The following is a 26,064-nucleotide window of genomic DNA, read 5'->3' as shown; positions in this document are numbered from 1 at the left end:
TCTGGTAAAGCACAGGGAAGCATTGTAAAGCACAGAGAGGGCTGGTAAAGCATAGGGAAGCATTGTAAAGCACAGAGAGGGCTGGTAAAGCATATATATATATATATATATATATATATATATATATATATATATATATTATATAATGAAAAATCCCAACACCACTGCATGTCCCTACTGTAATGTATTAATCTCTGCACTCCCATAATGCCCATCTTGAACACCTACAGGGATCGTTTACCTGCTTATTTTTGTGTTGCTACTCCAATGAAGTAAATGCAGTATAAGCGTGGGAAAAGCACAGGCTTAACTAGACTGCAAAATTACTGTTGTAAGGGTAATCCTAACTCGCTGCATCCTAGTTCACCTTGTATTCTAGTAGTAGTATTATTTGCACTGAGTGTAAACGACACTGTGTTTAAATCTGAAGCTTGCATTGTAACCCTGTGCTGCCCTGAGACACCTGTGTGAGTCGCCTGGGATAAAGGCGTCTGGCAACGAAATAAATAAATAATGAATAATAAAGGGAAATCTGTGTTGGCAGGCTGCTATGTCTTGCCTGGCTTCATCACAGCTCCACTAACAAGAAGGTCTTTTTTTTTTTGTGCAGCTGGGACTAGCACCCAGAGATGTGCTCACTGTGTCTGGGGGGCTGATGGCAGCAAGTGGGAAAACTACAGCGGGGGTGAGGAGTGAAGGGGGAAAGAGAAGGGGAGTTAGATAGGAGAAACCCAGGGCAAACTACAGTAAATGCATAGTGTATAATAACCACTGGGAAAGCATGGTGGGGAGGAACGACTGCAGAAATACTGTGGCAAAATTTTACAAAGGAGGAGACACTATTCAGATTGTTAAAATACCTGTCTGCCTGCATGCGTATCTCTCTCTCTCTCTCTCTCTCTCTCTCTCTCTCTCTCTCAGCAAGTCTGTGTGTGCAGTTCCTATATCAATCTTGCAGTGTGTGTGTTTGAGTTCCTCTGTTTCTCTGCAGCTGTCTGGTGACAGAGACAGAGTTGCTGCTCTTGCAGTGCAGTAACTCAGAGAGACAGCTCAGAGAGACAGCTCAGAGAGACAGCTCGCACAACAGAAAGGGGTGGGGTACCCTGGACTGACTGGATACCTGGCACCCCTATCTTTTTTTTATATACTAACCTGGGCTGATTTAAACCAAACAAACAAACAAAAAATAAGTTAAGATTATCTTTCTGAATGAGGAAATAAGAACTGCTAAGAGAGAGAGAGAGAGAGAGAGAGAGAGACAGAGAGAGTACCAGGAACTAGAAGCAAGAATAAGAAAGTCATGGAAGCTGGAATTGTTAAAGTCTACAACTTGAGAGAAGCGTTGTAGCTTGCTTGCACAGGAGTCCCAAGCTTCAGTCATGAACCGAAGAGACAGCAAGAGGTGAGAGAGAGAGAGAGAGAGAGAGAGAGAGAGAGAGAGAGAGATGGGTCTGTTTGTGCCGCTGTTCTCTTCAAACTTGTGGTTTCTTCTCTTCGTTTTTTTTTTTTTTTTTTTTTTAAGGTTGTGGTGGTTTTGTTTCATTTTGAGAACCTTTTGTTCTTTTTTTTGGTTTTGCTTTCCGTTGACAGCCAGATTTTGTTTTGTTTTAGATTCATTTATATCAGTTCAGTTAGGGCTTTAAGGTAGCACAAACAGGTTTTTTTTATGAAGGCTGTTCCTGCGTTTTTTTTTTTTTTTTTTGTTAATCTTTTAGAGGTTTGGTGAGCTGTGGTAGAGCTGTTTTTTACTGAAGGGAAACTCAGAGGGGAAGTGTTCAGGCAACTGTCTGATTAAATGTGAAGCAACCTTCATTGCAGTAAAGGTTTGCTGTGTCCTGTAAGAATTAGGATTAGTAATTGTTCATTCTTGCTGTGAATTCAGTGTTTTTGGCTTAACTTTGCATTGCATATTTCACTCATTCCATCAGTGTAGTGCTAGCTGTTGCATACAATCATTTGGAGGCGTGTTCCAAATGTGGTTAAAATTATTTTGTTCTTGCATTTAGATATTGGCTGATTAATTTATTCATAATCGGTTCCATTGGGCTGAAACTCATTCAGTAAGCACAGCACATTAGCGCCTTCTGATATAAGCACAGCACAGAGAAAGTAATGAACCAGCCCCCTTCTCGAAGTGTACTGCCTTGACTGCATACTTACTGTGATAAACCCTTGTACATGGACTGGCCAAAAAATGGGAGCATATTAATAAAATGTGCAAGTAGAAAACTCCCTTCATCTGCAATGTGTGCGTGAAGCCGCGTGGTACGTGACTGGTGCTGAAATCCACTGCTTGACTTGTATAAGCTCTGTAAGGGTCGTGTGCAGCTATTCAGCAACAACCACTGGAAAGCAGAAGGATCTCAGTGACTTCAAAAACAGAACTTAAGACAAAGTAGACCAGTGTGCTACACAAGCAAATACTTTTATAAAAAAAAAAGCATGATGGCAGCATTGTAAAGCACAGAGAGGTCTGGTAAAGCATAGGGAAGCATTGTAAAGCACAGAGAGGTCTAGTAAAGCATAGGGAAGCATTGTAAAGCACAGAGAGGTCTGGTAAAGCATAGGGAAGCATTGTAAAGCACAGAGAGGTCTGGTAAAGCATAGGGAAGCATTGTAAAGCACAGAGAGGTCTGGTAAAGCATAGGGAAGCATTGTAAAGCACAGAGAGGTCTGGTAAAGCATAGGGAAGCATTGTAAAGCACAGAGAGGTCTGGTAAAGCATAGGGAAGCATTGTAAAGCACAGAGAGGTCTGGTAAAGCATAGGGAAGCATTGTAAAGCACAGAGAGGTCTGGTAAAGCACAGGGAAGTATTGTAAAGCACAGAGAGGTCTGGTAAAGCACAGGGAAGCATTGTAAAGCACAGAGAGGTCTGGTAAAGTATAGGGAAGCATTGTAAAGCACAGAGAGGTCTGGTAAAGCATAGGGAAGCATTGTAAAGCACAGAGAGGTGTGGTAAAGCATAGGGAAGCATTGTAAAGCACAGAGAGGGCTGGTAAATCATAGGGAAGCATTGTAAAGCACGGAGAGGTCTGGTAAAGCATAGGGAAGCATTGTAAAGCACAGAGAGGTCTGGTAAAGCATAGGGAAGCATTGGAAAGCAAGGTAAAGGACAGGGAGGTATGGTGAAATCATACATGGCAAAAAAACATGTCAAACCAGTGTAAACTATAGTAAATTCATTGAAGCATGTGACACTGCTAAATACATTGCTTTACTTTTATTTGCGTGTATGTATATATGTATTATTATTTATTTCCCAGTAGACACCCTTTTATTATGCATAGTATGGTAGCGGAGACCTAAGAAAAAAGTTTGAGGAGAGCAGCGCTGCTGTACTGTATGTTATCCTGTTCATTTGCATGAGTCTGACTGCTGCACTGAACACAGATGAATCCTTGTTGCAGGGGGAAATTTTTTTTTTTTTGCATTGTGTGTTCTGAATATAGTGCCAGCATCTGTGAGTGAATAAACAAATACTTGGAACTGAATTATAGGGCTTTCCAAAGGGGAAGTGAGAGGAACAGGGGAGGGGAGGGGAGGGGACGGGGGACGGGACGGGACGGGTAAGGGGAGAGGAAGGGAAGAAGACTCCCATTGCATAGCAGTTCAATCTGTCTAGTAATGCACCTGAGCTTGAAAAGGAGGGAGGGGGAGATAGAAAGTGGATGAGAGGGACCTGCAATTCCAACACACATGGAAATGGATCCATTAGTTGTTTCAAAGTTCAATAATACACACTGTGGCTAATCAAGCTTGTGGTGAAACTGCTATGCAATAGGAGTCTAATAATAATAATAATAATAATAATAAATAATAGGTAAGGGAATAACACTCCCATTGCATAGCAGTTTGATCTGTTTAATACGACACACCTGAGCTTGTTACCTATAGACTGGGGCTAATGACTTGTAAGAACATCACTGTCTGTTGCGTGACCAGTAATGATGACGCGTTAACACTTCCCTTGAAGAGCGGTGCTTTCTGTGTGTGTGTGTGTGACCCTGAGCAAGTCACTTCACCTCCTTGTGCTCTGTCCTTCGGACGAGACGTCAAACACACGAGGTCCTATTGGAAGTGACTCTGCAGCAGCAGTAGTGGTTTATGTTGCTTTGGAAAAATTAAACATATCTTCTAAATGACTAATAATAATTCACACACACTTTAATAACACTGGACTCTGTGTAGTGTAGTGTATTATATTCCGATCTAAGAGCAAAACATGGCTTTTGTGTTGTGCATGTTTTGCAAGTTACATAAAGGGATAACTTTACCGTTTGCACAGTCTATTGTGGTTGCATAAAGGAATCAGTTTGTTTATCTAGAAAGAAAGACTATCCGTCCTGCGTTGTTGTCAACCTGAAGGGTTTCTTTTTTAAATATATGAAAATGTTATTTGCCGCTCAGTAGTTTAATAACCCTCACTGGAGCCCCACACACTGAAACACATTCACTATGTGATACTGATCAGCTGCTTTCAGAATTTGCATGCTAGCTTTTTCTTCTCAACAAGTCAGTCAAAGCAACAGTCTTTCTGCCCCTGAAATAATGTGTTAATGCTTGCGTACTCACCCATAGGAATGTTTAGCCCAGTCAAGCTTAGCAAGGTGTAATAAACCTCAGTGAAAGCATGGCAAAGCACAGAGAGGTCTGGTAAAGCATAGGGAAGCATTGCAAAGCACAGAGAGGTCTGGTAAAGCATAGGGAAGCATTGTAAAGCACAGAGAGGTCTGGTAAAGCATAGGGAAGCATTGTAAAGCACAGAGAGGTCTGGTAAAGCATAGGGAAGCATTGTAAAGCACAGAGAGGTCTGGTAAAGCATAGGGAAGCATTGTAAAGCACAGAGAGGTCTGGTAAAGCATAGGGAAGCATTGTAAAGCACAGAGAGGTCTGGTAAAGCATAGGGAAGCATTGTAAAGCACAGAGAGGTCTGGTAAAGCATAGGGAAGCATTGTAAAGCACAGAGAGGTCTGGTAAAGCATAGGGAAGCATTGTAAAGCACAGAGAGGTCTGGTAAAGCATATTAAAAAACAAACACTGCTTCAAGGAACAAACAGTAGGTAGGCCAAAAGCAATTCACAACAGTTTTAAGGAATGTTTTTAAGAACGATTTACGGGGTGATTTGCAGTTGAGTTTCAGCTGTTTTACAGAGGGTCAGAAGTTTATTCTCAGTTTTCAAAATAAGTGTTTGGCCTTTGAGAGTACAAACAAAATTCACAAAAGAAAATATGAATTACAAAATGCATACTGTCACTAATCCATCCTTCAACAAAAATAAATCTTAATTCATTTGAAGAAATAACACCTTTAATTATTTCTACAATGCATAGTATATACTAAAACTAATGTTTATTTTAGTTATTAATAACAGGGTGCTGTTTGATACAAGCAGCTTTCTTTTTTTTCTTTTCTTTTCTGTGAACTTGAGCGTTGCAGAAACTAGCCTGTATCTTTCCCGGCACACCCTGTACTGTATTCTTTTATAATACAGTGATCATCTCTAAATGACTGCTGCGAACAACACAGTTACATAAAATCACACCTGTTTTAAAATTTCAATCCATTCGACACACAGGTCTCAAATGTGCAGTTTTGAAAGAAACACGTTATTGAACACATGGCTTCCGGTTCTATAGTTTAAAGAAATTGCTGTACATTTTTTTTTTTATTATTATTTTAGGAGATACTATCTTTCTTTCCTTCTTTCTGCTGTTATTGTTAGCCTTTTCATTTGAAAAAGAAACAAATTAAACAGGAGACGAAGAGAGGGGGAGAGAAAAGAGGGCAGCTCTTTGTCGGCTACCCCCTGGCCTCACGCCAGCCTCGAGCCACTCTGAGTCCGACGCTCAGCTTTCTCTCTCCTTTATCAACCAAGACAAGTGAGCACCACTCATTCACAAGCTCCGGCAACACATAACCCATTCACTGCCCATGAAAGAGGGGCTTGTACCAGCTACACAGAGGGGCAATGAAGGGGAGGATGGGGAGATGAGATGAGAAAGAAGGGATGGAAGGGAGAGATAGAGGAGAAAATTGGCAGATAAGGAGGAGAGGGAGAAGGGGAGGAGAGGAAGAGAGAAGAAAGGGGAGGGGGGAAATTGTTGTGTTTTCTCCGTTCTTCTCCTCGGTGTCGTGTGGCTTCGTTTCGTTCGTTACTGGGTCGTTCCTCGTGGTTCTCGGTCTCTTCGTTCTCGGCGTCGGTTTCGTGCTCGTTAGCAGGCAGATAGGGAGAAGGGGAAAGGGCTCAGGGAGGTGAACAAGAAAATGGAATGACAACAAGACACCCATTGCAGAGTTTTACTTTGAGCTCAGTTAAAACACACACACGAGCTAAATAAACTCAGTTTAAAAAAAAAAGAACAAGAACAGAAAAATGATAAAGATGTATTTTAAAAGTCACGCTTTTGCAAAACAGATAAATAATGAGGTCATTCCGAGTGAAAGGACAGGGTGTTTGTGTGTTGTTGTTTGTATTGGTAAGTGAGTGTATTTGTGGGAAGCACCAAACCATAAGACACAACCCCACCCAGAACTGTGATCTGCTGAGGTGAGACAGACTGAGCAGCAAGCCTTTTCAGTCACCCAGCCCTTTAGATTCTCCAGGCAAGCTCAAAGCTAAAGGCTTACCACAGTATTTTTGCATTTTTGTGCTATGCGTTACTATAGTTTACCCTGGTTTGTCATGTTTATTAATGTGTCCACCCATACCCGGGCTGTACCCTTCTGTGCTTTATCACCCTGTTATAAGGGTGTTTCCTCTTTATTTTTTCCACATCTGAGTGTGTCTTAATCATCTGCAAGCTAGCTCTGATCCCTACTGAAGAGGGAAGTTGGAACAGAGCTCGGTTTAGGAAGCCATTTCGTTGTCTATTGTTTGAAGGAAAGAGGGATATGAAATTAAGACGTGAAAGTGAAAGCAGAGAGAGACTGATACCACAAGCAGCCAATACAGGACAGTTAGAGAGAGAGAAATATCTGATATATAAAGGATCAGGGTCTGGTATATATTACTGTGGCAGAATGCCCCACTCCCGTGTGTATTTTTGTGTTTCATGTGGTGTGTTATGGTTGGTGTGAATGTATTGGTGCATGGGGTATAATGTGGGCTATGTAGAACAAAACGTATAGTTGTATGTAGGCACAGAGATTGCACAAATCAATTCAAGTGCTGGGATTAAAGTAAAATTGAATCCCGGCAAAGCTGTATAGATATAGATGCACAAAACACTCACTCAGGGTTGGGTGCTCAGAGTGGAGAACGGGAAAGAGGAGTTGAATTAAAAATAAACAGTTGCTACTCGTGCTGGTTTTACACTCGGTGTTTTTTTGTTTGTATGTTTCTTTTGTCCAGCGTGCCTTTTGTTTTTGCAAAGCGCTTTGTTTGTTTAACCCTTTTATTTATAATAAACCGGCGCAACAGCGCACTCACTCACCAGTCCCGTCTGTCTACTTCCAGACCTGACGTCACCACCAGCCAGCCTGTTCACAATGATAAAGACATTTCAGAGGGCTGGATCTCATCAATATCAGGGTCTAGTGCTGTATATTATAAAGACATTTCAGAGGGCTGGATCTCATCAATATCAGGGTCTAGTGCTGTATATTATAAAGACATTTCAGAGGGCTGGATCTCATCAATATCAGGGTCTAGTGCTGTATATTATAAAGACATTTCAGAGGGCTGGATCTCATCAATATCAGGGTCTAGTGCTGTATATTATAAAGACATTTCAGAGGGCTGGATCTCATCAATATCAGGGTCTAGTGCTGTATATTATAAAGACATTTCAGAGGGCTGTGTCTCATCAATATCAGGGTCTAGTGCTGTATATTATAAAGACATTTCAGAGGGCTGGATCTCATCAATATCAGGGTCTAGTGCTGTATATTATAAAGACATTTCAGAGGGCTGGATCTCATCAATATCAGGGTCTAGTGCTATATAATCATAACTATATGAATATAACTTAGATCTTTTACTTAACATCATGTAATCAAAGAAACTGCAAAATGATATTGCAAAACTCTACCGGAAGCCATAACAGCAGTACTGTGTTTCTGTCCTTTTTTCATTACATACATGGAAAACTACATGTATGTAATTCAGTATGTTAACGTAAACATTATTTAGCAGGTTTCATTCAACTTCATGAAGCAAAACTGTATTGCTGTATTTTTGAGATGGACGTGTTGGTAGTCAGATCACTTCGGTCTGCTTTTCTGTGAATTCTCTGTCACTTCCTGTCCTGTGTGCTAATCTCATCTTGATGATCTGTTAGTGAAACCCACAGGCAGATGCATTAACAACAGCACAGTCACTTTATTAAAAAATAGTTTAGCTTCCCTTGTAAAAGTTTACTCAGTGTTTTTTGCATGGTAATTATGCTTTCCCCACTTTGCATGTAACACACGTTTAAATACAAAATGTGACAGTTAAATCCTGTGTGTAAAATGCGAGATAATCCCTTTTGTTTTGCTTATTCAAAATCTATCTATATATAAAATCCCAATCTCCTTGAACTAATATCACGTCATCCTGTTGTGCAGTAACTAATAAAGAAAGCTACACGCACACATATATCTATATTATATATATATAGATAGATAGATAGATAGATAGATAGATAGATAGATGTATGTTCTAATAACAGTTGCCATAGTAAAAGCACAGCAAAGTGTAATAAAGCAGTGAGAAAGCATGGTAAGCGTGTCCGTCCGTAACATTTCGAACCAATTTAAACCCCCCCCCCCCCCCCAATCTCTCCAGGAAGTCCCACCAGGAGTGCTCCAGCCCCGTGGTGGGGGGCAGCGGGAGCGGGAGAGGGAAGGGGGTCCCCCGGAATATCAGGCGCAGGATGACGTGCCCGAGCCCCCAGGAGATCAACCGCGCCAAGGCGATGATGTCATCGATGGGCACGCTGACCAAGGGGGCGAGCCTGGAGGAGCTGATCGAGAGTTGCGTGCAGTGTTTCGGTGAGAGGAGATGGAGAGAAAAGACAGAGGGGAGAGTGAGGAAAAAGAGAGAGAGGGGGCGGGAGAGGAGAGCGACACAGCATTGTCTGCACAATACCTAAATGTAGAGCGCGAGTTCATTGGGGTTGTTCGGGAGGATTGCTAGAGCTGGAAGGCAGGGAGATGGTGAGTACGTGCGCAGTGGTCCGCAGGCACAGGCTGGCTTTGTTCTCTTTTTGGAGCATTACCAGCGCCTCACTGGGACAAGGGTGACCAGCTGGCTCAAATCACTAGGGTATGAATGAACACCTGTTCCACTCCTATTCAAGGCCAGTTTCATGCCTATTAAAGGCTGATTTCATGCATCTCCGAGGCTGGTTTCATACCTACTGTCCAATGCCTGTTTTTCAGACTTGGAGGGGAAGCTGAGCCGGGTAGGGCAGGTCGTCCACATGACCCTGATGATGCACTGTTGGGTCGTGCCGTCCTCTGTCCTGGCAAAGAAACTTCTAAGCTTATATCCTTCTGGAGAGGGGGGAGAGGGGGAAAGGGGAGAGGGGGAGAGGGGAGTGTGAGTCAGTTGGCTGGCTGGGTTTAGGTTCCTTGACCCCGGGCTCACATATCGGGATTGCCCCACAGACCGGAGGGACCAGATGCGCCCCAGAATATGTTTCTTTGTCCGGTGAGTGACCAACACAATGCAGTGCAATACATCACTGTGTAATATAATATAATGCAACATTAAGCAATTCAATACCATGTTATTCAACGTAATGCAATTCAGTGCAGTGCAATATATGTAGCAATATACTCTGTGCTGTCTGTGTGTCTGCTCTTTCCTCCCTCGGTAATGTCTGTGTGTCTGCTCTTTCCTCCCTCGGTAATGTCTGTGTGTCTGCTCTTTCCTCGCTCGGTAATGTCTGTGTGTCTGCTCTTTCCTCGCTCGGTAATGTCTGTGTGTCTGCTCTTTCCTCGCTCGGTAATGTCTGTGTGTCTGCTCTTTCCTCGCTCGGTAATGTCTGTGTGTCTGCTCTTTCCTCCCTCGGTAATGTCTGTGTGTCTGCTCTTTCCTCCCTCGGTAATGTCTGTGTGTCTGCTCTTTCCTCCCTCGGTAATGTCTGTGTGTCTGCTCTTTCCTCCCTCGGTAATGTCTGTGTGTCTGCTCTTTCCTCCCTCGGTAATGTCTGTGTGTCTGCTCTTTCCTCGCTCGGTAATGTCTGTGTGTCTGCTCTTTCCTCGCTCGGTAATGTCTGTGTGTCTGCTCTTTCCTCCCTCGGTAATGTCTGTGTGTCTGCTCTTTCCTCCCTCGATAATGTCTGTGTGTCTGCTCTTTCCTCCCTCGGTAATGTCTGTGTGTCTGCTCTTTCCTCCCTCGGTAATGTCTGTGTGTCTGCTCTTTCCTCCCTCGGTAATGTCTGTGTGTCTGCTCTTTCCTCCCTCGATAATGTCTGTGTGTCTGCTCTTTCCTCCCTCGATAATGTCTGTGTGTCTGCTCTTTCCTCCCTCGGTAATGTCTGTGTGTCTGCTCTTTCCTCCCTCGGTAATGTCTGTGTGTCTGCTCTTTCCTCCCTCGGTAATGTCTGTGTGTCTGCTCTTTCCTCGCTCGGTAATGTCTGTGTGTCTGCTCTTTCCTCGCTCGGTAATGTCTGTGTGTCTGCTCTTTCCTCGCTCGGTAATGTCTGTGTGTCTGCTCTTTCCTCGCTCGGTAATGTCTGTGTGTCTGTCCCCTCCTCTTCTCTTCTCAGTTTAGTATTAACAGTTTTCTTTGGCTGTCTCTCTCAGCTACTGGATCACTCAGTTCCCTGCTGCGTTCAAAGGTGATCCAAAGCTGGAGGAGGTGATGGCAGACTTCTGGGAAATGGTGAAGAATGAGGGAGAGGAGACACACTGCCAGCTCATCGACACAGCCAACATGTGAGGGGGCGGGAGGGACCCCAGAAAACGAAGGGAGAGGAGGAGGAAAGGAGGGCTCCCCAGTGTAGAAGGGAGGGGGGAAAATATAATGCCAACTGATCAACACTGCTAACATGTAGGGGGGCCAGGGAGTTAAAAGACATTGCTCCCTCACTAACCCTTTCACCCCTCTTCACAGACTCCCTCACGACTGGTCCCGGAAGTTCACTCTGCAGGTCACTCCGAACTGTGTGAAGAAGCGCAAGGTGTCTCTGCTTTTTGACCACCTGGAGCCTGACGAGCTGGCAGAGCATCTGAGCTACCTGGAGTTCAAGAACTTCTGCAGAGTCTCGGTGAGCCCTGGACCATCTCTCCCTCATGCCTCTTCCCATCTCCCTCCTTTTCACTCTCCCAGGAGTTCAAGAACTTCTGCAGTGTCAATGAGCGCTGCACCATCTCTCTCCCCTCTCTTCTCCCTCCTCTTCACTCTTCCTGGAGTTCAAGAACTTCTGCAGAGTCACGGTGAGTCATGGACCACTTCTTTTCCTCATCTCTCTTCTCTTTTCCTGGAGTCTCTTTACCTCTGCACTCTCGGTGAACTGTGAACCATCTCTCTTCCTCTTCTTCACTCTCCATGAAGAAACTTCTGCAGTCTCTGTGAGTTATGAACCAGCTCCATCCCCCCTCTCCCCCTTCTCCCCTCTCTCTCAGTACCTGGATTACCGCAGTTACGTGGTGCACGGTTCAGTTCGTGATAACCCAGCCCTGGAGCGCTCGGTCTCTCTCTGCAATGGGATCTCCCAGTGGGTCCAGCTGATGATCCTGAGCCGGCCCAAACCCCAGCAAAGAGCCGAGGTCTTCATAAAGTTCATTCGTGTGGCGCAGGTAACAATGAGCATCATTACAATAACAACAATAATAATACCTACCAGGGGTATTGCTGATATTTGTACTCGTAACTGCCTTAATTTATTGGCAGGTGTTAACTAAATTAGCTTATTGACGTGCTGATTTCAAAACAAGAAAAGCTGTCCTTCCCTCACTGTTACAACTGAGTACCATTTAACTTCTGCATTGAGTTTTTGTAAAGGTGAGGGTAGGTAAACCTTACTGTACTACAACCATTACTGCTGCTATCGCTACTGTTACCATCACAATATCTACGACAGTTTTCACAGTTTATACCGGCGTCTCTCTCTGCAGAAGCTGCGTCAGTTGCAGAACTTCAACACACTAATGGCTGTGATCGGGGGTCTGAGTCACAGCTCCATCTCGCGCCTCAAAGAGACCAGCAGCATCCTGCCTCAGGACGTCAACAAGGTATGTGCACGACGGTCAAACCCCTCCCTCTCTCTGTGCATCTGTGTCCGACAACAACACTCTCTGTGCTTTACAATGCTTACCTTTTTAATATGCTTTACCATGATTTCACTGTGCTGTACTACACTCTGCTGTGCTGTTACTATGGGGAACGCTATGGGTGATCTCTCTCCTGTCTGTCTGTCTGTCCCCAGGCGCTAAGCGAGATGACAGAGCTGCTCTCTTCCTCCAGTAACTATGGCTGGTACAGGCGGGTGTACGCTGATTGCTCCGGGTTCAAGATCCCCATCCTGGGGGTTCATCTCAAGGACCTGGTCTCTCTGAACGAAGCCCTGCCGGACTATCTGGAGGACAACAAGATCAACCTGAGCAAGCTGCAGCGTGTGTACGGCAACGTGAGCGAGCTGCTGCAGGTCCAGAGCGCCTCCCCGCCCTTCCAGGCAAACAAGGACCTGCTGCACCTGCTCACCGTGCGTATCCTAGTGTGCGAGTGTGTGTGTGTGTGAGAGTGTGTCTCAGTGTATCTGTGCATCTCTGTGTATCAGTGTCTGTCTGCATCTGTATCAGTGCCAGTGTGTCTGTGTGGAAAGTGGGGTAGTCAAAGCCTGAGCTATGGGATGTTATATAAAGGTGCATGACCTGTGACCCCACAGCTGTCTCTGGATCTCTACTACACGGAGGATGAGATTTACGAGCTGTCGTACGCCAAGGAGCCCAGGAACCCCAAAATACAGGTGAGGGGCCCCAAGATTAAACAGCAGACAGATAAACTAATGCACAAGCATCTAGATTACAGGTAACTGCTGTACCCTATGATAAAATCACGGCATAGTGAATCCCATGGAATTCTCTATTATTTTGTCACCTTGGTAACAGTGTTCCCCCTTCCCTCAGCCCGCTACCCCTGCTAAGCCCCCGGTGATCGCTGACTGGGCATCGGGCGTGGCGCCGAGGCACAACCCCGCAACCATCTCAAAACACGTGAAACAGATGGTGGACGTGAGTTAGTTATTAATATTATTACTATTAGAATTCATTGTATTATTATTATTATTATTATTATTATTAACAGTAATAATATTTCTCTTATTTTTATTATTGACTGTTTCTAGTATTATTTTTTTTATCTTCATTACACAAGTGTAGGAATGTTGTTCTCTGTGTGCAGCTATTGCTGATATTGACAATGAGATGTTGATCTTATTATGTGAATGCCAAGCATCACAGCACCAGGTCGTCACGCAAAGGTAAAGTGACCCTGGCTCAGGGTAGCCACTGATGAACACAAAGGACAAACTGAGACCAAGGCCTCCTCTTCCCTGTTGCACTTGCCCCATGAGATCACCAATACGAAGGGAGTCCTTTGCTGCCCACTTTCTCCCAGTTCTGAGGATGAGGGCTGCCTCCCTCACACACTCGTCCCGCGATTCCATCGGTGTCACTTCCAGCCAAACCTTAGCGCACTTGAATTCCTCAGCTGGAGTTTCCATTCACCGTACAGTGCTACCCTGCTGAGCTATCGTGGCGCTCCCAGCCACTTCCTAACACATGAACTAATGAAGGCTTCCAGTCTCTCTGCTGTTGACAGGGAAACCTCATACACAGTAAGCAGCTGGAGCAACCTTGGAAGAAGGCTGAACTGAAAGCACCAGACTTTAAACTTGCCCGCTAGTGCACTACTGTCTCACCTCTTCAGCCCTTGCACTGTCTGCTGTCTCACCTCTCCCACTCAGACTCTGTCCTTTAAATCCCTGTCGAACCACCTCACAAGAGTCTTCACAGGCTGTGGCTGTGAACCACATGCATTAGCTGAACCCAGGAATGTCATCCCTGACGTGCTCCAAGCATCCCGCATTCTGCATGGAGGTGTTACAGTGCTGAAGAACATTGTACCCTCCACATTTAACAGGGACACTGGACGAAATTGCTGGCAGATTATTTTTCTTTGGCCTCACCTCCAAGACTGGATTGCCCTTACACCTCCTTCCAGCAATTACATAAACTGTACCTTCCCAATATGATCAAATCTGGTTTTGAACCCCTCTCTCTGTCATGTTCTGGATCAGCACACGTCCTCCAGGCTGTAGATCGGCATCGTATGTCTCATCTAGGGGTCGGTCCGTCAAGCACTCCTGCGTATTTCGCTGAAACTCTGCTGGTGCTGATCTGAGCCCGAATGGACTCTGCTCCCATTCATACAAAGCACCAAGGGGGCGGCTTTCTTTATGGAGGAATCCTTGGTGGCATGCCTTCCCTTGGTCCAGAACAGAAAACTAGGAACTAACACTTAAGACTGTCTACGAGGTGTTGATTCCGTGGCAAGGGGCGTCTGTCTGGGAAGTACCTGTGGTTCAACATTATGATGTGCTTATACCTTTGATAGCACAATCATTTTAATTTTAAAGCCTCCCTTCCCCCACCTTCATCAGATTCACTAAAGCATTTGAGGCGTGGACCGGTTCCAAAAATGTGTTTCTTTGTTAACTTGTGCAAGACGGCACTTGCCTATCATGCCACTGTGCCTAGTGCACTGTGTCCTCAGCGGAATCTAGCGCTCAGGTACTGTGTAGTTGACTCTCTGATCGTCTCACTGAAGGTGTGGTGGCACTGATAGATTTATAAACTCCTTCTTGCCAACATGGCCAACAATTTTAATTCAAGTGTGCCATATTTTTGAGCTGTAACAAAGGGTACACTTTTACCTTCGAAGTTGTTTCACAACACATTAACAAACGAGTATTTGCATAATTTACTGGTGACCGTCAGCATAGCTACTAGTTTATATCTGATTGAAAATCATATTTTACAGGTAATCCATATAAATGAATTAAAACATCCACACGTAGTTTAAAAATGCGTTATACAGAACAGTAATACGCATTGTTTATGTACCCGTAATTAATGGAGCCTGCGATACTCATACATACACAGCAGCGTTGAACGATAATGCAATTTTCAATTAAATCGTCTGTAAAGTATCACGATAGTCATGAACAAATAAAATATATAAAACGTACTGTAACGTGTCTTGTTGTTGCTAACTTGTTCGCCAAATAAACACTGTTCTACAACAGAATTACCACTGTATAGTAGATTGATCTGAATATCTGCATTGCACTACAGTAACCAAACGTTTTCATTTGCGTTGCACCTGCTTGGTTTTCCTTATTATTGTTAAAATATTCTGAAGATACTGAGAAATTTCCAGTCCAAACGTCTGTCACTGAACCAAAGTTACTTTGAGTATTTTTTAATATTTGATTTCTCTTTCGTGTGTTAAAACGTTGCTATACATTCTGAATGCATGTCTGTCGCCACCTGCAGTCCGTGATGCAGAACTACGACCACAATCAGGATGGCTACATCGCCCAGGAGGATTTTGAGAAGATCGTAGCCAGCTTCCCTTTCTCGTACTGTCCACAGGATCGAGAGCGGTGAGGGGAAAGATTAAGTCCTGAATTTCCTTATTAAGTTGTGTTAAAAAAAAAAAAAAATCTCAGTTGTTTTAAGAGCATATTTCATTTTTCATATTTCAATGGCCACCTTGTAGCAGTGTGACATCACAACAGCGGCTTTGCCAAACTTTGAATTCAGAGTTCCCCACCACAGCAACTGCAACGTCTCTCCATGTCTTTCTTTCCCACTCCACTGTCTAACCCTCCCACCTCTTCCTCCCTCCCCTCTCCTCTCCTCTCCTCTCCAGCGAGGGTCTGATCAGCCGCGATGAGATCACAAGCTACTTAATGCGCGGGATTTCCATCTGTGCGAAGCTGGGCCTGAACTTTGTGCACAACTTCCAAGAGACGACTTACAAGAAACCCACATTCTGCTACACCTGCAGTGGCTTTGTGAGTCAGCGGAGAGGGGAGGGGGGGCTTATTAAAAGTAAGCCATGGGAAACGAACACTCAGTAAAGTAGTAATGAAGCACTCTAAAAGCATAATAAAGCACAGGTAAACACTGGAACGAAGCAAGCTACGGTAAAGCATATTAATAAACATCATGCTGATGTATTAAAGTCTGTTTCCTCTCTGCATTTCAGCTCTGGGGTGTCATCAAGCAAGGATATCGCTGCCGAGGTATGGACAGCTTCTACCTGTCTGCAAATGTTTTTTGGTTCCCAGCTTCTGGTGTTCCTATAACAGCAGAACCTGTCACATCAGATCATATCAGATCTCAGAGAGAGTCGTTATACTACACTGCAGTTGCTTGATTAACAATCTCTGGTACACTCAATGTGTCTGAAGCACCAAAATATGTTACAGCACGTAAACAAACGGAATTCAGTGAGAATTACTGCAAAACAAACTAAAAGCACTGTGAAACTGTTCTTACCGTGCTTTCCCAGCCCATGCCGAAGTAATCCGACAGCATGGCAGCTGAATTCCCAAACTATGTAATAATAAATAATAATAATCTGCAACTGAATCCACTCTGTCCTTCTATGAGCAGAATTTAGGGTTTTAGACCCTCAATAAAACGTGCATTGATCAGTTTCCATCAGTCCCGTTCAGTTAGTAGCAGCAGGTGTTCAGGGCTGGTTTCAGAGCAGGTTGTGAGGTTCTGTCTGTTTTCAGACTGCGGGGTGAACTGTCACCGGCACTGCAAGGACGTGGTACCCCAAGAGTGCAAGAAGAGGTTCAAGATGTCAACCAGCGACAGTAGCTTCCCATCATGCCCTTCAACACCCTCTGGGTCTGACACCAACAGCAAGAGCCAATCGTGGAGTGAGTACAGAGACATCCTCACTCATTCTCTCCGTCTGTCTGTCTGTCTGTCTGACTCTTGCCCTCTCTCCTCCTAAATGATACTAGCCCATGCATACTCTAGAGGCAGAACTGGAAAACAGAATTAAGCTGCATTAAACTTTCTATTGAAGACACTGAGAAAGACTTCTAGTCTAAAAGTTTGCCGTTGAATTTATTAGTTTATTTTAGTGTTATTAAATTAATCATTGCCGAGTGTTTAAGAGTTAAAGAACAAACTAGGTTTACAATTAAATGTGCATATCTTGCATTTACTCCTTCCCTCTCTCACTTTCACCCTCACCCTCTTCTGCGATTGCCCATCAGTGAACAGGAAGTCTCATGATTTCTGCAGTACTTCCTGTGAGCAGCAGTGTGCTACTAGTTGCGGAAAGTAAATTTACAAGAGATAGATATAGAGTGGAGTTTCTGTTTTGACAGGCCCCTTGCCTTGACTGGTGTAGCCAGAGCAGTCAGGTAGTTTTGTGAGCTGCTCTGTGATTCTGTACTGTGCAACGCCATTGTGATGAGAGTCCCGACTAACGCCAATCAGGCCCCTTGTTTGCTCTTATCTTGGGATTGAGTTCGGAAGATAATCGTCTCCCTAGACAGACACTCACACAAACAGACAGGCAATCGCTGAGACACAGCGACTCCAACAATCACTGTCACAGACACACAGAAACATGTACAGACACAAACAGACATGACACAAACACAAGCATGCACTAACGCAGACACGTGTAAACACACACATGCACCACACAAACACATGCTGTATACAGCCGGACAGAGACATGCTGACTCTCTGAAGAGCACTGTCAGTGCGGTGAAGGTACAGTGAGGTGCATGGAGCTGTGCTTTACTATCAGGGATCAACGAGTATCCCCCGCTCTGCGTTCAAGCGAGTGAGAGAGGGAGAGCGTCGCTTCTGATCAGCCCAGCGCTGGTTTCCTGTGCACTCCGACCGCGTGGTGAAGATATCACAACATAGATTAGAGAAAAAACCTACATAGCCTTTACCAGACATTTCCTCTCTGCAGTGATAGTGATGCTGACAGAGCAATACAGAGAAAGGGTGCTCCCTTCAGTCCAGGGCAGGCTTGAGGCACGGCGACTGAACTGCTCCCTCCTTCACTATCCTAAGAGAAAGGGTGCTCCCTCCAGTCCAGGGCAGGCTTATGGCACGGAGACAACTTATGTTCTAAAAATAACTTTGACAAACATTTTGATTAAAAAAAAAAACATCCTGAAATGACACAATTTTTTTTGTTTAGCATTCCTAGCTGTTCTTGTTTTTTTTCACTCAGGCTCCGAAGAAGAGACCTGTGTGTTCCCTCACGGTGAGGGGGCAGAGCCTGGAGAGGACCCCCGGGATCATACCGCTCTGCCCAGTGGGGGAGGCCCAGCTCTCAGGACCCCAATGCGGTCGGACCGATCCACTCAGACAAAGCCAGGGGTGTGGAGGGAGGCAGGAGGGAGTGAGGACACACAGCTAGACTCAGTAGCTCTGCTGGACAGGCTACAGGCAGCTGAGAAGGTAGGGGAAGACAGCAGAGAAAGAAGGGAGAGTGGAGAGGGGAGAAAAGAGCGTGAGGAGAGAGGGGACTCAGCTCTGTCCTTAACCAGAGTTAAAAATCAGCTTGTATCTTACAATGCACCCTGTACTGTGTTGTGTTACAATATACAGGTAATCTCAAAGGGATTGCAGCAAACAGAATTATTCTATTAAAAAATACACCTGTAAACCACATACAGGCCTGAAATGTGCAGTTTTGAATAAAAAACATGCGACACTGCAAACGTGCATTTCATTTTAAAACACGGCAACTAGTACTAGGTTAAAGAAATCTGTTGCGTCTTAATTTTTACTTTAGAAAATAACATCTTTCAAATTCAAATTTAAAGGGGCTCTCTCTCTCTGTACAGGTGATGGAGTGCCTCACGCTGGAGAACGCTGCTCACTGCGCCACCCACTCCTGTGTGCAGGGGGAGATAGAGCAGCTGAGGGCCCGGGGGTCCACGCTAATCACAGAGCCGCCCGTTTCGCTCTTGCTGGGAAAAATGGAGACCTTGCACCTGCGCAGGGACTCCAAGATTTGAGAGAGGGGGGAGAGGGGAAAGAGAAAGAGAGGGGAGTGGGGAGAGAGGGTGAGAGAGAAAGAAGGGAGCAGGGAGAGAGAGGGGAGCAGGGAGAGAGGGCAAGGGAGATGAGAGGTAGTAGAGAGGAAGGAGTGAAGGAGGGGTGTGTGGAGTGAGAGAGGAGAGGGTTGAGAAGGCGATGAGAGAGTGTGGAGTAAGAGAGGGACAGGCAGACACCTTCCTTCGACTGAATTAATTTATTTTGAATCGTGCATTAAGAAGAGAAGGAAAGAAACACTGTTTACAATTTGTGCGCTTGTTTCAAATGTAGCATAGAAAAAGCTTATAGCTGATCGATAAAAAAAAAAAAAACTCGAAAAAGGACTCAATGTTCCCTCATCCTACACTGTATTATTTTTTTCCCACCACTGGACACCAAAATGAAGTCCTGGTGTTTTTTTTTTTTTTTTTAATTTTATTACATTTTTTTTTGCAAGGGTGGGGGGGGGTCCTTCAGGCAGTCTTGAGACACACACTTGCAAGCCCCCTATCTCTGCCTACTGATTTGGATCGCAGGGTCAGAGGGCAGAGACTCTTAACGAATGTAGCTCGCTTGCTTTCTTTCTCTCTTTCTTAATTCGGTTGATGGTAGTAATTTACAATGAACCGTGCCCCTCACTCTAGGGTAAAGACAATCTGATGCTGCTGTTTCTACAGTAATGCATCTCTGTGATATGTTTTATCAAGTTTGTACAGATTTATTTGTAAATTGCATTAATATTTTTTTTTTGGGGGGGGGGGGGATTTTTGACACAATATTGGTGGTGGTGGAGGAGGAGGAGGAGGAGGAGGGGGGGGGGGGGGGGGGGGGGGGGAGGGGGCAGGTGTGATCTAACATTAAAAGATATATTTAAATTTTAAAAAAGTATGCAAGTGTTTTTATTTCAGCCATTGCCTTATAATAAAAAGACCCGTTGTGAAACACAGTGTTTACAGTGTATTTCAGTCGCAGTTAAACCTTACGGAAAGCACAATGACTAAATAAATAAGCGTTTGCTGTGCCACTAACACAAACAAAGCCTCTTCAGTTTGCTGGGTATATTTTATAAGTGTCTGAACAGTTGTCACCCTTAAGCTTTATTATACGGTCGACATAACTAATAAAACATTTACAAAATACAGTATAGCGAAACAATACATAATGCAATGTGGCAGAAACAGTGTCATCACTTAGAAAGGTGTTTGTTTTTTTTTTTAACATTACTAGACTGAAGTGTTTACCTAATGAAAATGTAGTTTCTAGTGAAGGTCTGTATTCAGTACTCACTCTGTCCCGGCGCCTCTTCCACAAAGTGTCTGCGTTCCCGCCCTTTTCGCTTTCGGCTCCTCGCGGGATCGCTCACTCGAGCGCCGTGTCTGGTTCAAATTATCGTCTTTTTTTTTTTTTTTTAAACCACAAAAGACGTCCCTATACTGTCCTAAACTACTCCTCTACTTCCATATAACGCTGTATAACATATATAAAATATATAACTTTACATAAAATTAGACATTCTAGAAATAACTCAGATTTAATAACACCTGGCTTTACTTATTTTCTTTCACGGCGACTCTCTGAACTCCCCTCAGACTCGCGCTCAGTCTCTCGACTTTCTCCCCCCACTCTGGAAATCTGGTAACCCTAAATGTACTTAAAAACGTAACGTGACTGCATAGCCACGAAAAAATAAAAATAAAAAAAAATCATAAAGTTTATTAAACATGCGAGAAGCCCAGGTTCCTCCACCCTAAACTAAACGAATCTGTAGCTTGACAAATTACTGACTGAAACTCGCTCCAAACACACTGCAGAAATTTATTACAATAAAAATACATTCTACAGTTTTTCATTCATTTTTGTACCAAATTGTATAATGAAACGAGGGAAAATTAACGATCTATATATAACTTTGTGAGACACAGCCTCCCATTACTGAATTACTGTGGATGAGACTCTGCTGCCACCCGGTGTTCTGGAAAGGGATTGCACCTTTACTTGTCTTTCCTCTTCTTTCCTGGGAGTCTCCTCTGCTGGTGCTGCGGACGCCCCCCTCCTCTGCGCCTCTCCCAGGATGGCATGGGGGGCTCTATCTCCCCGGGGCGGCCCCCCCGATCAGGAACACTGCCCATCAGAATCTGGGGGGGTGGACACAGAGAGTTAGAACCGGAGTTTGATCCATTGCTATGAGTTTAACATTGAAACACCTGAGCTTGTTACCTGAACACTGGGGCTAACCAAGCCCATAGTAAATCCTGGAATGAATGAAACTGCTATGCAATAGGAGTCTTAGTCCCATCCCTGCAGAGGTCTTTGATCTGATAGCAGAGCTATAAAGAGCCACAGAGGGAGCCCACCTTGTTGACGGCGCAGCTTGTCCCCAGTCGGGACGACCCGCTGCTTGTCTTCACAATGCGGGACGTGTCCTCGCGAGCAGCTAGCAGGTGGGACAGAGACACCAGGGAGACGGGCAAGAGGGCAGCTTCGAGAGGGAAGATCACTGAGGACATGGAGGAACTGCGGGACTGAGAGAGAGAAGAGAGGGCGAGTGTACAGGGAGGCAGGGTGCAGTGTACAGTGTGCAGGGTGCAGGGTGCAGTGTACAGTGTATAGGGTGCAGTGTGTACTGTATGTGTGCAGTGTATAGTGTACAGTCTATAGGGTGCAGGGTATAGTGTATAGAGTGCAGTGCATAGAGTGCAGGCTGTAGTGTATAGGGTGCAGGGTGCTGCGTGTAGTGTTATAGTGTGCAGTGTATAGGGTGCAGCGTGTAGTGTTATGGTGTGCAGTGTTACGGTGTGCAGTGTATAGGGTGTATTCTCTCACCTCGCCCCGCTCTCCCCAGTGGAAGGACTGCACGGTGACCTGGAAGCGTTTGATCAGCATGCGCATGCGGCACTCGTACTCCACCCGGAGAGCCTGGCTCACTGCAGCCAGCCGACCCTGCGGACAGATACTGCACGCTTACTGCACTGATACTGCACTGATACTGCATGCCCCCTAGTGAATCCCCGCACTGTGCTGTCATACCCAGAGCTCAGAGTTCAGCTGCCTCTTCAGAAGAGGGTTCATCACCCCACTGTCAGGGAGAGCGTGGAGACGCAGGGACACCTGCAGAGAAAACAGAGACACACATCATTACACAACACAGAGACACACACACAACACAGAGACCCACACACCAATACACAACACAAAGGCACACAACACAGAGACACACACACCAATACACAACAGAGGCACACAACACAGAGACCCACACACCAATACACAACACAAAGGCACACAACACAGAGACACAGAACACAGAGACACACATCATTACAAGAGAGGCACACAACAGAGAAATACACAACAGAGACACACACCAATACACAGCACAGTGACACACACATGAATACACAACAAAGATACTCAAACACAAAAAGACACAACACCAATGCACATATACACACACACACACACACACACACACACACACACACAGAGGCAAATACAAAAATACAGACACACAAATACACAATACAGATACACTGTTGATAATAAACTCTGTCCTGCACATCAGTTTGTTAATAATAGATTGTGTTACAACAGACATATGTCAGCCCATTGATTAAAATATGAATATTAGAACATGCAGGTAACTGACCCTATCTATATACACAGGGCTGGGACAGGCAGCTACTGGCTCACCATGTTCTGAACCTCAGTGAGCAGGGCTGGGTTGTGGAGGGACTTGGGTTCGATCTCCAGGGCCTGACAGATGAGTTGAATCTCCCCTCTGGCCCTCCCTCCGTCTCCTCTTCTGTCCGTCTCCACTGGGGGGGGGTCTGCCACCTTCAGGACACGCGCCGCCTGCAGCTCTGACATTAGGAACCCTGCAGGGACAGGACACAGGGTTTCACTGGTTTGAATGGTTTCCTCAGTGTCTTCAACTGAAACACCAAAAGAAACCACTTTTTTTTTTTTTTTTAAATGACAAATGTTTTAATTTTGAAGACGTTGAATAAAGAGCCAGAAATAGAGACAGACAGACACTGACATCTTGTGTCGCAATAGGAGAGAGACAGCTCTGGTGCTGTGTGGCGGGGACTCACGCAGCAGGTTGAGACAGTTGTCCCTGCTGGTCAGTCGTGTGGTCACTTCTCCAGTGGTCAGGGCTGTGTAGGGGCAGTGCAGCTCGCTGACCACTCCGCTCGCCTCCAGCTGAAAGCTGTCCGCCTCCTCCGGACCTGTGCAGGACACCAGAGGGTCAACAGGTCACTGTCTCAGTGTCTTCGACAGGAATAGTAAAATAAACTTGAGTGACACTGTTTTCACTGTGAGATTAGTAACAGCAGTCAATACTGGCTCTCACCCTGTGTTGGGCTAATGCTCTCCTCAATGGAGGGACACACACTCTTCAGCTGTGAAACCAACCAGCTGCATAGGCCAGTAAACTCCACACTCCTCGCACCCGCATCCAGCGCCGCGTCAAGAGCCGAGGGCTCACCCAGCGAGCCAGGGTACCTACAGCAGACAGAGGACAGCACAATGAAAGCATTGTAAAGCACAGGGAAGCATTGTAAAGCACAGAGAGGTCTGGTAAAGCACAGGGAAGCATTGTAAAGCACAGAGAGGTCTGGTAAAGCATAGGGAAGCATTGTAAAGCACAGAGAGGTCTGGTAAAGCACAGGGAAGCATTGTAAAGCACAGAGAGGTCTGGTAAAGCATAGGGAAGCATTGTAAAGCACAGAGAGGTCTGGTAAAGCATAGGGAAGCATTGTAAAGCACAGAGAGGTCTGGTAAAGCATAGTCAGGCATTGTAAAACACAGAGAGGTCTGGTAAAGCATAGAGAAGCATTGTAAAGCATAGGGAAGCATTGTAAGCACAGGGGGGTCTGGTAAAGCACAGAGAGGTCTGGTAAAGCATAGGCAAGCATTGAGAGAGAGAGAGACTGACTTTTTGTTTTTTCCTTGAAGGATAAGGATAATGCTAATAACTATCCAGGACCCCGTTTCCTTTAAAAACTTTTTTTTTTTTAAATTTTCTCCGATTATTATTATTATTATATATTTTTTTGTAAATACGAGGTGCACGTATCGCTACACGGAGTAAAGCTGGTATTTTTCGAGCGTGTTTGGTTTATAATGACAAGCACATTTCCCTTCTCATGAGCCGGAGTGCGCAGAATTTCTACCCGAGAATCCGGAGCCTCGCCGCCGTCTCTCCTGCCATTATCAACCAGGGGAACTCTGATCGAGCTCCGGTCAGGCGGTACCAGGAGCTGCAGACAATGCAATAATTATTATAATTATAATTATTGCAATTACCACGCCCTGTGCTGGACTTCCGCAACACAAAACCATTGCCCGCTCGACCAATCGATCCCAGCTAGGCTTGATGACTTATCCAGCAGGCGTGCTTAGCGGATCCCGGATTTATAGTTTGAACTGTATAGTGATGCACCGGTACACGAGAGAGCTTTGCAGAATTACTAGTCACCCCCCCCCCCATAAAAAGCGTTAATCGTGCAATGCTTTTATGTTTTAAAATAACCGGGCAATTCTGACCAGTCGCACAAAAACAGGCAGGCTAATCTACAAACAGCGAGTTCATTTTCAAAATCGTACAGCAGGTGGATAATGTCACTGCCGCACATATAACCATGAGTCCAGCCCCTGGTTCTCCATCACACACACGGTCTACGAGCGAGAGCAGTCCTTTCAGCCCATCAGCGGATAATCTCACTCTCCCTCAAGGATCCCAGTGATTGAACATCAACACGACTAGGTAACCCGTTCCCTCACCACTCTGCGCACAACAGGAGCGCCTGCGTCCCTCTGTCCCAGGTCTGTCTCCTCTGAACATGCGGTGTTCCTCCGGTCCTGCTAAAAACATCAACTCAACTGAAATGAATGTTTATTTAACTTCCAAGATTATCTTTACAGGAACAGAAAGTTATCTCGCACAGTCTTAAACTGATTTAGGGAAATCTAAAATGAAGAGGACGTAACATCCAGAGGTCTTTTAAAATGCAAATTCGATAACGAGACGGGAGGTTAGGTTTTATTTTAATGCAAAATACATTTAATAAAACCAGCGACCTATATTAATATTGAATTTTTAAGCTAGTGCATCTCGGAGATTCCAGACCAAAACCACGACTAACTTCAACATGTTTGGCTATTAAAATAGTCCTTTAATAATAAACTATTGTTATACAGCGCCTTTCACAGCGGGCCACCACCACAGAGCGCTTCACAGAGGCAGGCTGTGAACTGCGCGCTAGACGCAGAGTCACTTACAATAGGACACTGATTTAACATCTCATCCACAGAGCACAAGCAGCTGAAGTGACTTGCTCAGGGTCACACACAAGTCAGTCAGTGGCAGAGGTGGGATTTGAAACCGGGGACCTTCTGGTTCCAGCCCAGGACTTTAACCACGTTTTTTTTTTTTTTATATCATACAAGGGATCAAAAGCAGGCCAGCCCACACATGTGTAATGAGTTTGTCTGATTACAATTCTCAGATACAGAAACGTGTTTCCAACCGACATCACAGAAGCATTGTGCAGCTTACACGAGACAAAAAACAAACACAAAAACAAGTTTAAAAACACACACAGGCAAGTTCAGTTAAAGTCAAATCTCCAATCCAGCAAAAACTAAATTTCAGAATAAAATATTAACAGCTTATAAAAAAAAAAAAGGATGTACATAAATCTATAAAAAACAGGAAAAACACCCCCTCAAATTCTTAACTTTTTTTTTTTTTTTAATAATGTTACAATCACATTGACAATAAAAATGTTTGCAAAATAAAACAAAATCGCAAGGTTGTAACAGGAGACAGCAAGAAAGTACTATGCAGGAGAATGTTTTTTTTTTTTTTTTTTCAAATACATCTCGCCAACACAATCGTCATTGGAATATATATATATATATATATATATATTTAAAAAAAAAAAAAAAAAAAAAAAAGCATTTTTACTCAAAACGACGAGTGAGAACTTGAAAAAAATGAACACCTTTAAGGAGCACAAGAAAC

The 26,064-nt window shown here is 44.6% G+C and overlaps 2 protein-coding genes across 5 annotated transcripts; one reads left to right on the top strand and one right to left on the bottom strand.

Moving 5' to 3' along the window:
* Window positions 1–932: 932 nt before the first annotated feature.
* LOC121303827 (RAS guanyl-releasing protein 1-like) lies at window positions 933–19,079 on the top strand. Of its 3 annotated transcripts, none has more exons than XM_041234639.1 (17): window positions 933–1,402; window positions 8,770–8,975; window positions 9,366–9,476; window positions 9,579–9,636; window positions 10,737–10,868; window positions 11,047–11,200; window positions 11,559–11,732; window positions 12,051–12,167; window positions 12,362–12,637; window positions 12,821–12,901; window positions 13,062–13,166; window positions 15,492–15,601; window positions 15,871–16,015; window positions 16,210–16,246; window positions 16,745–16,894; window positions 18,223–18,452; window positions 18,842–19,079. In XM_041234639.1, the coding sequence occupies exons 1-17, from the start codon at window positions 1,380–1,382 to the stop codon at window positions 19,013–19,015; spliced, it is 2,283 nt and encodes a 760-aa protein (XP_041090573.1). In that variant the 5' UTR covers window positions 933–1,379; the 3' UTR covers window positions 19,016–19,079. The 3 variants fall into 3 exon arrangements, with proteins under 3 accessions (XP_041090573.1, XP_041090572.1, XP_041090574.1); XM_041234638.1 differs by having other exon boundaries at window positions 934–1,402; window positions 9,366–9,471; window positions 9,574–9,636; XM_041234640.1 differs by lacking the exon at window positions 8,770–8,975 and having other exon boundaries at window positions 936–1,402; window positions 9,366–9,471; window positions 9,574–9,636.
* A 1,367-nt stretch (window positions 19,080–20,446) lies between these two features.
* On the bottom strand, window positions 20,447–24,396 carry LOC121303828 (protein FAM98A-like). Of its 2 annotated transcripts, XM_041234641.1 has the most exons (8): window positions 24,212–24,396; window positions 23,389–23,540; window positions 23,129–23,263; window positions 22,725–22,909; window positions 22,062–22,142; window positions 21,858–21,974; window positions 21,389–21,556; window positions 20,447–21,169 (listed from the first exon to the last, which is right to left on the bottom strand). In XM_041234641.1, the coding sequence occupies exons 1-8, from the start codon at window positions 24,247–24,249 to the stop codon at window positions 21,026–21,028; spliced, it is 1,020 nt and encodes a 339-aa protein (XP_041090575.1). In that variant the 5' UTR covers window positions 24,250–24,396; the 3' UTR covers window positions 20,447–21,025. The 2 variants fall into 2 exon arrangements, with proteins under 2 accessions (XP_041090575.1, XP_041090576.1); XM_041234642.1 differs by lacking the exon at window positions 21,858–21,974.
* Between the last annotated feature and the right edge of the window lie 1,668 nt (window positions 24,397–26,064).

This window comes from Polyodon spathula, chromosome 35, assembly GCF_017654505.1.
Source record: "Polyodon spathula isolate WHYD16114869_AA chromosome 35, ASM1765450v1, whole genome shotgun sequence".
Classification (NCBI taxonomy): Eukaryota; Metazoa; Chordata; class Actinopteri; order Acipenseriformes; family Polyodontidae; genus Polyodon; species Polyodon spathula.
This window is presented reverse-complemented; position numbering and strand designations above follow the sequence as displayed.